Source organism: Triplophysa rosa, linkage group LG1 (assembly GCF_024868665.1).
Source record: "Triplophysa rosa linkage group LG1, Trosa_1v2, whole genome shotgun sequence".
Classification (NCBI taxonomy): Eukaryota; Metazoa; Chordata; class Actinopteri; order Cypriniformes; family Nemacheilidae; genus Triplophysa; species Triplophysa rosa.
Window position 1 is genome coordinate 29036632 of NC_079890.1, and position 13199 is coordinate 29049830.

At 41.9% G+C, this 13199-nt stretch overlaps 1 protein-coding gene across 8 annotated transcripts in view; it reads right to left on the reverse strand.

The window, feature by feature from the left end:
- Positions 1 to 214: 214 nt before the first annotated feature.
- The window catches only part of ppip5k1a (diphosphoinositol pentakisphosphate kinase 1a), a 31839-nt gene continuing 18854 nt past the window's right edge, over positions 215 to 13199 (reverse strand). For 2 of the 8 annotated variants that reach the window (XM_057358660.1, XM_057358533.1), the window contains 4 exons: positions 9948 to 10127; positions 4357 to 4494; positions 3209 to 3322; positions 216 to 3107 (listed from right to left, as the gene is read on the reverse strand). In XM_057358660.1, the coding sequence (XP_057214643.1) occupies positions 2521 to 3107; positions 3209 to 3322; positions 4357 to 4494; positions 9948 to 10127 (1019 nt within the window). In that variant the 3' untranslated portion in view covers positions 216 to 2520. Of the gene's footprint in view, positions 3108 to 3208; positions 3323 to 4356; positions 4495 to 7977; positions 8073 to 9900; positions 10128 to 13199 lie in introns of those variants that run through there. The other 6 variants (XM_057358831.1, XM_057358746.1, XR_008964793.1 and 3 more) reach the window with 5 other exon arrangements.

Consider the following 13199-nt stretch of genomic DNA (forward strand, 5'->3'; position numbering starts at 1 on the left):
AATAATGTTAATGGAAAACAAATACTTGATCTGTGAGTCAGTGGTCAATCACTAAATGCTGAGAATAGAGCTTCATTAACTAGAAAAAATTTGACCAAATAAAAGTAAAATTAATGTATATTCATTTATTACTTAGAACAGATGTCATTTTAATCAGATTCAATGTAGAAGTTGGTACAGTCAAGTAGTTTTATTTCTATAACTCTCTTTATAATACTTATGTAATGTTTTATGTCCTCAGTGAGCAAACTAAAGGCGACTGTGCCTAAAAAAACAGATTTTTTATATATGTACATATGAAAAATGTTATTAGGTTACATAATATATATAATACAGTCTGAAATAAAGCACTGTTCTGTGCAGCCTCAAATGAATTATATTAATATTTTTATGTAGCAAAGATTTTTCAATTCTTTAACTATGCACAGTAGATTTATCAACAGTCCTGCACAAAGTAAAAAAACATTTCTAGAATCATTCAACACATTCTTACAAAAGTTCTGATAAAATAACAGCACTGTTGCAAGGTTAAGATTCAGCAGGTTGCAGGCATTCTAAAGTGAGCAGAATTCACATGACTATGACATCACTGTCTGGGTCACATGCCTATTATCTATTAGTACCCGTCTTTTCTCCCCGCCATGTCTGTTCTTCACGAGAAAAGTAGCAGTGAACAATGCTCTTGTGTTAAAGAAAACAGAATGCACTGCTTGGCACAACAGCAGACAATGCCCCACTGTCCTGTGACCAAATCACGTGGAAATACATATCGCATAATAGTTGCTAGTGGGACTAAATTATAGATGAATTGTTTAATGCTAGCTGCATTTTCTGTCTATACGTGTTTTCTTTGGGCAACTGTGGCTGACAGAATGAAAACTCTCAAGGTGATTATAAGAAGCTTGTTGTCATGCCAACCCTTCACAGTTTTAAACCAGAGTGTGAGGATGAATAACAATAAGAGCTATAGATGCATATGCAAGTACACATATAACCATAAGAAAGATGTTATTGATATGTTTTGTGGTCAAGAAACATATTTGTACAAATAAACATCAAGGGAGTAAGACTGAGAAACAAACAAAAATGCTCAAAAAAGTGAAATATTGTTTTCTATAGACAAAGCCACTTTTATTGTCAACACTGTAAATCAAAGTGCCATTAATTACGACTGCACAGACTGCATACAGAGCACCGAACAGCACAACATATCTGAGCTGCTGAATCTATCCAAGGCAGACGCTTAATGTCAGTGAATACAAATGAAACTATTACAGAAACAGTTCTCAGTCAGTTCAGTGTACTTCACTGTACTCACAGTAAAGTAGAATTATTCACACACTGCTAAAGAGTGGAAATGAAATGCTCTTCTCTAGATTCTAGAGGTCTTACAGTTTAAATGTAGGATCAAAATGACAAGAATCTGATGCTGCACTAATATCAGAGTCTGAAACCTTTAGCCACAGCTTCTACAATGTCCACCATCAAGGTCAAAAATAATGACTGACTTTTCTCTAACAAATGTTTTCTATATCAATGGAGTAAACAGTACAGCATATTTCTCTGACCATTATGAAATAAAATCATTTGTCCTTATTAAATGTGCTCTGAAAACAAGAGGACAACGATAATGTCAGTATACTGCACTTTTCATTTGCTCAAACAGGGACGGTCACGGTACAAAAATAGTACGTCACTGTTAGAGGTGAATGCTACGAAGCAGAAGAGAAATGTTTGAAAAATAAGGTTCAATTTTTGAAAACCGTGACAGTATGCGTTACAAAAATAAAAACTAAAATATAAAAAATGAGACTGTTTATTCATTTGCCGTCTCACTGTTAAACAAGCTGCTTATTAGTCCATAAATATATATACCACATACATTTCATTATAAAATACATACATATGTAGTATATTATACATATATTTTATTATGACTTATTAAATTACGACAGTGGTGTATCAGGCTTTGGCAAATAGTAATAAAACCGTTAGCGTTTATTTAATATACATCTAGCTGTATAAATTATTCAAGAGTTTATCTTGCCTATTGCAGTCAAAGTCCTTCCCTAAACATAAGCTTGTATCAAACACGAAGTCCCTTAGAAAAATATTTTTTAGACTAGCCAATGATGAAAAATGCACACAGTAATAAGAAAGATAAAATGTGAACATAATAACTTGAATGTGGATCTTCAGTGCATCTACCAGCTTATGTTGGATCACTGGCCATTTCACTATTGCCAACTGCAACAGTAAGAAAAGGTCAACAGTTACACAGCAGACATCTCTGAATGACCACTACAGTATCACACACATAAATGTAACAAGTCAGGTAACAGGTGACAGATTGTATATAAGCAAGGCTTACATTTGCACAACGTTCTTTATGTACGCAAACCCCACTTTGTCCTTTGACTGGATTCGTTTGAGAAATAATAAAGGTCTCCAACGCACTACAGCGACAGCATGCTAGGTCACTACAGGGATGCACGGTTGACAAGATTTTCCTCATCTCCTTCAAGGCTCAGGCACATGCGGAGCTCCCACTTCAAGAGGAGTGCCGGGGTGAGGCAGTGCCCCTGGACTCACCCTCCACACCGCAACTGTTTCCTGGGTATCAAAGAACTCATCTGGCTCTTCAGGGGTGACAGGAGTTTGGGCACTGGAGCCTGCTTCAGAACTGCTCTCTCTGAGCTCGAGGAGCACGGGTAGGGATCTGGGCAGCCCACAGAAAGACTCCATCGGTGGGCTTTCTGCCAGGTGTGAACAGGGGAGACTGGACTCTTCGGGGGCTTCCTCGGCTTCACCACAACATGGGCTCTCTGTTAGACACTGGCCTGCAAAGTCTGTTCTGTCCACTGGTATCTCACTGGGTCTCTCCAGGATTGGAGATGGTGCTGAGGGATTTGTTTCCTCAGAGTGGAGGCTGTGTGCAGATGTGGAGGACACGCACTGGTTGGTGTTGTGCAGGGCCGGATGGATTTCCTCACTGCTCTGAGGGGTGAGGGTGACTTTCTCACTAAAGCTGAAGCGTGGGGAGGTGTCGGCCGTGGTGGGAGATGAGGGACCGGCGCTAGACACTGTACTGGAAGGACCACTGCTGTCTGTATGGAGAAATACACACACACATCAGGGTACATGAGCAGTTTGTGAAACTTGTAACACGTGGTACAAAGAAAGCAAGTGAAGTTGCAGCGATACTTACACCACGGTGGCCTATCAGAGCGCTGGCGCAGTGAAACAGATGAAGTCAGCACTCTCTGAGGAATGTATGAGTCCACTGAAGGTTGGATTTGGGAATCAAACATGGCTGAGAGAGCTGTAAATTTGGAGATGAGCACACACAGTATTACATGAACTGAAAGCATTCCAAAAGACTCTACCTTGCATGGTTTATGCGATGTCCCTCTATTTATAACTAATCCTAAAAATGTAAATTCTTTCATCATGAACTCATCATTGTGTCATTCCAACTCTGCATGACTTTCTTCTAAAGAACACACTGTGAAATATCCTTTAAATCAAACAAACTATCAAACAATATATAGTATGTATTGTGAAATAACTTTTGACTATGACTATGTATATTAGAGCTGAAGATCTTTGCCCGAACCAGACGGTTTCGGTCGGGTTCGGGCTTAATTTCTATCATTTTACACGGGCTCGGGCCGGGCTCGGGCTTGCGAGGTAAATGAGCAGTCATGTGATGCGTTCCGATTAGCACGAGAAAGATGCGAAAATGGATGCTGAGGAGGTGAAATGGAGGCTTGCCTCTGGCGATTACGTTTTGGTTGCACCAGCAACTAAAGCAAAGTCTGAGGTGAGGAAAAGTTTTGACCATGTGCATAATGAGCCAGTGGGATATGTGAGATGTTACGATGTTACAGAGGACTTATTTTATTTCTTTGTTCCAACTTCCAAGTGGCCTATAGCCTACGTTAGTCATTAATAAATTATGTTAAAACATGTATAAATGACGCATTCTTGACAAAAGCTGTGTGCGTGCGCACATTTGAATAGCCTAATGTCGGGCTGTAAACGGGTTCGGGCTTTTAAAAAGCTGTCAATCAAAATGTACTTGTCGGGCTCGGGCCGAATACTGTCGGGCTCGGACCCTGTCGGGCCTAACTTTTAAGGCCCGATTACAGCTCTAATGTATATACTGTATATATTATACATCATGCTGAAACTCATCTCTATTTAGATAATGTGTTTCAAAAAGTACTGCCATTTTATTACATTCATCCTACTGGATATTCATGAAATTTGCATTTCAAAGTCATCCAGCTTTTGAAAGGCATAAGGGTTTTGATGTGACTGGATGGTGGATGATTATGGTGCTGAAGGCATCACCTCTGGTTGTCCTAGTATGGGAATCCTCTGCATTCTCACACATGGCCGTCAGGAACTCATTCACCTGTTTCAGCGACAGGGAGTTGTGGAGGGTCTCGAGAGGGTAGATGGAGGGCACCATGGAGCAGCCTTCAAAACCTGCAGAGGAGATAAGTGATAAGAGCAAACAGTCCTGACATCAGTGTGCATCTAGACTGCCTGTTTCCTCATGTTCTGACACACAACAACAGTCTATAACCCGTGAAACAACGTGAATAGCCATTTCACCCATGGCCACACCCTTGTTAGTGATACAAGACACACGCGAATACATAAAAACACTTTTTTACCATTCATTCAATGGCACTCACTCATTATAACAGAAAACCACTGTGATCTAAATCACATTCAAAAATCAAGACAAACACAATATTGCCACATCCATACACACAACTGCTCACTATGGTTCCATTCATTAAGCAAAACAAAACAATAGGTTGCTCTCGTAACCCCGGTTCTCTGAAACATAGAGTGGAAAGATCCACCTATGGGAAGGGCATCCGTACCTGACCTCTGCAGATGCATCCAATTGAACCAAGTCTGGCTAGACAGACAGAAGCACGCAGCCAATGCCAGGTAAGGCCCTACCCCCTTACCTGAGAGCATATAAGGTCTGCCTGCGCTGCTGTTCTCCAGTAAGTATATTCGCTTCTGGTGCAGCAAGCGGGACAAAGCTGGTGGATCTCTCCACTCAATGTTTCAGAGAACCGGGGTTACAAGAGTAACCTTTTGTTCTCTTTCATCATCTCGTGTTCGAGATACACCTATGGGAGAGACATGGACAGCTCCCAGATTGCCCAATACACTCACAGTGAGGTTCTGTAAGCCAGAAAAAGACGGTCATCCCCAAGGGGGCGGTGCTCGACACGTCCCAAAATCATGCTCCTGGCAACCCTGATGCACACACATAGCTGCCGTGCACATGCAGGACAGGAAACATGTATGAGGCACACACATGTAATTAACCCAGCAACACATATATAAGACCCAGGCAGGAATGTGCATGGCCGGCCTGGAGTAAGCAAAGGAGAGAATGAAAAAATTGTTTTGTTTTGTTTTGTTTTAGACAGACAGACAGTTATTGGTTAGATACCGGAACAGGTATGTTTCAAGCTGTTCCTTATTACAATGTGTAAACAGAAGGTTAAAGAATGTAACAAGGAGGGGCTGCCTTTATCCATAATGTCCTGTAATAAACACAATATATCAGGAATTGAGCACTGATATCATGTGAGACCGCGCCCATCACACTACCCTTCAAACACTTGCCACTTACAACCATATAAGGACCGTGTAGAAATGGCCCTGGCAGTTTGTCCTCTCACGGGCCAGGCCCAGAGAGCCACCCTGTCTGGGTGTGGGTGATAAATTTCCCATTTCACCTGAGACAATAGGTCTGTGCGGAGGGGGAGGCGCCACGGTTGGGCATATAACAGAGGGATTATCTCTGCCAGCCACGGTGCTTTGGGCCATCTGGGAGCTCTCACACTCTGGCCAGTCTGGGAATTATCAGGCACAGAGGAGGAAAGGCATACAGCAGCACCTTGGGCCATGGATGGGCCAGTGCGTCCACCCCGAGGGGCTTCAGCCCTTCAGCGAGAAGAACATAGGACAATGGGTGTTTTCGCGTGAGGCGAATAGATCTACGGCAGCCTGTCCGACTCTCCTCCATGTCATTCCCACTATCTGAGGGTGTAGGCGCCAATCTCCGTAGAGTGGGTTCCCCCTCGATCTAAGGTTTGCGCCTCTGTTCAGAATGCCTGGAACATTAGTCGCGCAAAACTACAGGAAAAACCGCCCACTCAACACCAAAAGCTTGTGAGCTAGAGCGTGAAGTTTCGATGAGTGCAAACCGCCCTGGCGATTGATATATGCCACTGGTGTAGTATTGTCGCAGTGTACGAGCACATGAAGTCCTTGCTCAAAAAATAAAAGGAGCTCAAAATAAGTTTTGTGTTCTGAATGTAGTCTGCTCGGCCACAAACCGTTCACCATTCTGCCCTCCTGGGTTGCACCCCAGCCTGTTAAGGACGCATCTTTCATCACAACTTTCCGCATCACTACTGTCCCCAAACGGGTTCCCTGTGCGTAAAAGTCTGCGTCCCGGCACCACTGTTACAGAGCAGCAGAGATTGCGTAACAGGCTGAAATGTAGTGACTGAATGTTCATGAATGTTCTCATTTTCAGGAGTCCCAGAGGCAAAACCTGGATAGCTGAGCCATTAGAACCTGTAATCTGAGGCATGTGCGATACTGCACTCTCACCCCCTCTCTGAACTGTGACACACAGCTCATTAGAGAGAGAACGCTGTGCTCCTGGGAGAGACGCGCTCACACGGAGACCGAGTTCAGCTCCAAGCCCAAGAAAATCACACTCTGACTGGGTGTAAAATTGCTTTTGTTCACATTCACCCTGAACCCGAGGGATGTGATGTGAGTAAGCACACGGCAGGTGTCCTGCAGCACTCTCTCTTTCGACTCGGCTACGATGAGCCAATCGTCTATGCATGTCAAAATCCGCAGACCTGACATTCTCAGGGAAGCCAAGCCCACCTCCGCACACAGACAAAAAGTCAGAGGGCTGAGTATTCGTACATACAATACATATGCCTAGATAGTAAAAACTAAGAAACTTCCTGTGTGGCGGATAAATGCTTATGTGGAAAAAAGCATATTTTAGAACGACCGATGTGAACCAGTCATTCTGTTTTATGGCGCGGGCCAGAGTGCCGTGGGTTAGCATTCTGAAATTGTATTTCCTCAAATGTTTGTTCGACACTCAGAGGTCCAAGATGGGGTGGAGAGAACCGTCCCCTCCCTGAGAAAACCTCCATCTCTTGGAAAAGGGCTCTGGGGCAGAAAGGGAGACCGAAGAACTTGTGGCTTGCAAACGAGGACTCCGTGCCCCAATGGTCGAACATCAGGCCGGCCGCTTGCGTTTCGAGTCAGTGGGGGGGTTCTCCTCATCCTCTGAGACCCCAAGAAGGCCCACATCGTCATCATCGCCAGAACTGGCCGGTTCATCGGCAAACTGGAGGTTGCCCGTGAAGATATCCTCTTCAGGGAACGCAGGATTAGGCAAGTCAGCCCAATTAAGTGATGTCGCACCCCGGGAGCCCCCTGGAGGCGCGTCGCCATCACCGTGTCCCCCATCCGAGTCAGAAAGGCTGAGCTCGACACACTGGATCGAGGCAACTTTGAGACGACACCGCAGGAGCTTTTTAGGCAGCACAAGGCAATGGCTGCAATGCTCCGGGTTCTCCAAAGCCTCTTCTGCATGCTTGAGGCCCAAGCAGACCACACAGAACTCGTGAGAGTCCTAAGCGGCGATAAGAGCCCCACACACAGACATATTTGTGAGAAACTCGGAAAAATCAGTGGCGGGCAGCCGTGGAAAGGGGAGCAAGTGAGAAAATTACATGAGCGTGGGTGGCTCAGGATGCAAACACAGCTAACCTGGCCGAAGCAGTGACTATCCAACCAAACTGTGTCCGTGCAGAGATCGCGAGAAGCGAATGTCAACTGGAGAACAGCAGTGCAGGCAGACCTTATATGCTCTCAGGTAAGGGGGTGGGGCCTTACCTGGCATTGGCTGCGCGCTTCTGTCTGACTAGCCAGACTTTGCAATTGGATGCTTCTGCAGAGGTCAGGTACGGATGCCCTTCCCATAGGTGGATCTCGAACACGAGATGATGAAAGAGAACAATGTTAATAAGTTGTTAGAGTTTCTATGTGCGTCATTTAGTTGAAAAACCAAGCTCAATATGTGGATTAAAGCAACACATGTAAATTAGGAGGCAGAAACACATGTAACACGTCAGTAACGCATCTGTCAAATACTTGAAAAACAGCAAGAGAAATAATGAACACAATGAATGTGAGAACAGCACATACAATCATTGCATAATCAGCACATGAATTTTATATAAGGGTCCTATATGGCAATTCATGGCCAAACATTTTTATGTATTACTGATGAAAACAACTATGGATTCAAGAGGAAAAATAACACTACATATTATGCATGGAGTATGACAAATCATAGTGTCTGAACTTATAAAAGACGTAATAAACTAAACTTACACTGCCTCCTCATTTATGATATTCCTCATTTTGGGGCAATTTCTCTAAGTGACATTTGGAACAGATTTCCTTTTTTTTTTCGAAATCTCTCGAGGCCTGTGGCATGCAAACCATTTGCCACAATCATGCATGTCAGTCACTGTTTAATAGTTCACAGAGCTGTAAGCTGATGCCACTGGCATGCGTCTGCCACACCACATACCCCATCACATAGCAATACACTCTACATACTAATTCAACCATGACTGTACTCAGTGCTCACCATACAATGACAATAACATACTTTTAATTAAAAAATACTGTGGCTGCCATAATGTTAACCTTTGTGAATAAACACATGTAATTAGCGGTGGTTAATTTATTCAAATCAGTTAACACTAGGAGTGTTACAGTATTCCAGTACTGATAATAACGCTGATATTAATAACCGTAATTATCATACTACACATATGATAATATCGTAAATAATTTGGCGCCAGTGTCTGGTTGACAGAATGTAGTAGGTGGGGGTTTTTCACCCTATTTCCTTCAGAGCCACAAAGGTTGCACACTAAATTAAACATGAATTTGACTGATAGCATTATTTACTTGTATTTTTCCATGATAGATTCGAATCAACAGATATCGCATATCTATCGTGAAATCTTTCAGCCAAAATAATCCTAAACTGATATAGTAAAAAATTCAGTTATATTCAATAGCTGCTCTAAATTGCAAAAAGCCAGCACAGATATCTATATTTAGACACAACAATGCCTTTTATTATACACTTTTATTAAAAGCCAGCTGCAGTTTTAGTATTGTGGAATCTATTTTTCATCAACAGCTAAGCTAGTGCTTCACTACCACCAAATACTGCATATTATTTGGTTCCCCTTCATTAAAGGGACAGTTCACCCAAAAATGAAAATCCTTCCATCGTTTATTCAGCCTCTTGTCATTCCAAACCTGTATGACATTCATTTTTCTGCAGAACACCACAAAAGCTATTTTGAAGAATGTTGTTAACCGAAAAACACTGAACCCCTATTGACTTCCATTGTATGGACACAAATCCACACATTTCCTCAAAATTTCTGCTTTTGTGTTCCACAGAAGAAAGAGTCAGAAACAGATTTTAAACCCTATCAGGGTGAATAAATGATGGCAGAAATTTTATTTTGGGGTGAACTATACCTTTAAGAGAGAAGCTGAATGCATACTACTCTACGACATTTTGAAAAAGAAAACAGGCTCATTTAATATCAGCATTGCTGCCCAAAACACATGATTATTTGATTCTTTTTTTAGTTCATTGACAGCCCTCAAGCAACACTCTTCCTAAAGTTAAAGAAGTTAAAAAACATACAAGTGCCGAGTCAATGCAAGCTGCTTTTCCCAAAAACACAAGCATGCTTCAAACAGCTATAGCGAAGCCATTACTGCAGTCACGGCACAGCAGGGCATGGAGGGACCTCCGCAGGGCTGACCGTAGATGTACTCTAGCGAATCCTGGCCAGAGATTAACCAGTTGCGGAAGAGACGGAGATGATAGGAGCACTGATGAAGGTGGTGGGCAAAAGCGCTGTCCAAAGACAACGGGTGGCCAATATTGGGGTCGGTGGAAAAGCGCCTCAGCAGCTGGGCTACCTGATGGTCCTCCAGGGGCTCTGAGGAAGAAGAGGCAGAGCAGGGAAGAAAAGTGTGTGGAGTAGAAGATGGCAGGTCTACAAAACCGAGCCATGGGGCCAATGTGAGCAACACTTTTTTCATAATGTACTGTAGCATGCTATCAGGCTAAACTCCCCACAAACAGCAGCTTTTCCATATTCTACACTCTAAACAAAGATGAGTGACTCCTGACTCCAGTCACCGGCACGTGACCTTCCCAAGCAGACACACAGCGACACTTAAGTCTGTAATAGGGCTGGGCGATGTGACGATGTTATCGTATATCTCCGATGTCTCGCAAATATCCCGATGTCGATTACAACAAACAGATACCAGACGATAATCGATAATAATGGAAAATACGTGTTATATAACATTTTCATGCGATGTAGGCTTTAGCTCGAATGTTAATGTTTACATGCAGGCAGGCAGTAACAGTGACAGAATTTTTGAAGTGCTGTTTTGTTCGGTCAGTTGAAAGTGCTGCTGTTTTCTGGCGGTCGCTGCACAGATAGACCAAAAGAAAGACGAGCTGCATCGGCAAAGCAAAACCTCACGCTCGTGGGGCTGTACGGTGTTCGAATTGTCCTACCCTGTCAGATTTTCCAGACCGCAGGGCAAAACTTAATATGATCGAAACCACATCAACAAAATAAACAGGTAGGATGATTTCGCAATGCAAAATACCCTGTCAGACAGTCCTACCATCTTAAAATAAACACATAAAATAAATTTACAGTGTAAATACCCTGTCAAATTAATCTACCAGCATAAAAGAAACATGTAGGATTAATTTACAGCGCAACACCCAATCAAAGTGTACTAGTATTAGATAATATGTAGAATGATTTAACAACGAAAATATACTATCATATTCCCATAGCAGAATAAAATAAACAGGTAGAATGTGATTTTATAGCGCAAAATAATGACGTAACGTTGTGCGCATACCTGGTAGGACAATCTGACGGGTAGGATGACATTTCAGGACACCTGCAACATTTTTCTACTGCATAAAAGCTTTATGGTTTATCTACGTGCTTTACCTGATGAAAGACGTCACTGCAACACTGGTTTGTGTGCGTGGCGCGCCTGTGTGTGTTTGTGCGCGTGGCGCGCATGTGTGTGTTTGTGTGTGTGTGTGTGCGTGTGCATGCGTGCGTGTTTGTTTGGCACTTGGCGGGTCCGGAAAGAATTCCCTCCCAGTCCGTATCCGCAGATTGATCATCTGCGCAACGTTGCATGAAGTCAAACACACCCGATATTATCGGGTATCGCAATGATTTTAAAATCGATTATTATTTTTAAACACATCGCCCAGCCCTAGTCTGTAATCCACTGCCTTAATTCAGATAAGTATGCACATCCATCGATTAAGGCACAAGACCACAAGGACTCAAGGAAGTCATTAAACTGTAAATTCCCATGCTACATTCACACTGAACTGTTCCTGTTCACACTGACACTACATAGTACAGCGACGCCCAGTCGATTCATTCAATCGACCCGATTGGTTTAAAGCTGCAGTAGAACAGTACCTGAGCCAGACCACCACAGAGGAGGTTTAACCGCCACGGTAGAAATATCATCTTGTGTGCCTAAAGTGAACAAAGTGCTTTTGGAGTCAAACATTATACACTATTCTATATGGCGGCCACATCAATACAATTCTCATCAATACAACTTAACATGTGACGCTGAATGAACAAACTTGTGTCAACATAAAAATCACATTGAAACAACTGCAAAACCATTTTACAGTGTATCCAAAATAAGACCTGATGCACACAAGAATTTAAGCTTTACAATATTTTCAAACATACACACACATTTGTTTTTTTAGGGCTGTTAAACGATTAATCGTGATTAATCGCATTCAGAATAAATGTTTGTTTACATAATATATGTCTGTGTACTGTGCATATTAATTTTGTATTTACAAACACATACACATACATGCATATATTTATGAAAATAATAAATATAAAAAATAATAAACATTTATATATAATTTCAATTATTGGTAAATATGAATAAATCCATCTAAATATTTCCTAAATATATATACATGTATGTGTATGTTTTTGTGTTTATAAATATAAAATGTATATGCACAGTACATAGACATATCATGTAAACAAACTTCTGGATGCGATTAATCGCCATTAATCATTTGACAGCACTAGTTTTTTTTTTATCATGATGGGAAGTCACTCACTTCTAATGTTTACAAAACCAAGTGTGAATTCTGATATTTTAATGAGGAATCATTTAGATGATTTTAGGTTTGACCCTCATTGTGGGGACATTTGATCCCCACCAAAACAAACTCTCGCGCATACACACAATACACATGTGCACACACACAGTCACAGACAATTACTAGGAACACACAGAAATATAGGTAAAATCGACTGAATTTGTTTGAAAGAGTATTTTCAGAAATATTAAGTATTTCTTAGTAACTACAGAGACAGAATTAGCATGGCACTAGCATGGCTCCACCGTGAAAGGTTTTTGAGAGCTAAATGGCTAGGAATGTGTGGTGGGTGGAGTGTGTGGGATCCAGCAGGGAGTGTGTAGGTGGAAGTGGGACAATCTTGAAGCTTTCCCTAAGATGTACTGTGAACACATGCAATATTTGTCCAAATACACCTACATAAATATCCAGTACAGTTATTCAAATTGGTTTATGAGGATTTCAGTTGCATTGTTCTTAACCTGTGGTATCACATGTACGTTTTCTACAAACCAACAGCCTTTAGGCATCTCCTTATACAAACATTCAAACAAAACTGCGTGTTTGTGTCTGTATCGACAGACACACACATATACTGAAGGAATATAAACCCTCACTTCAATCAAGAATTCACCTGACATTCGCACCATACCAACATACACAACAATTCTGAAAATGAAAAACACTCGTCATCTCATCAAGCATTAAACCAGTTACACACAGCACATTTATTTATAAATGAAGACCAAAGGGCCACAAAAGACACCAAATTAAATAGAAAAGACTTTTTTGTCCTTTGTGGTGTTTCAAAATCCCAAAGCATCTTAATGAA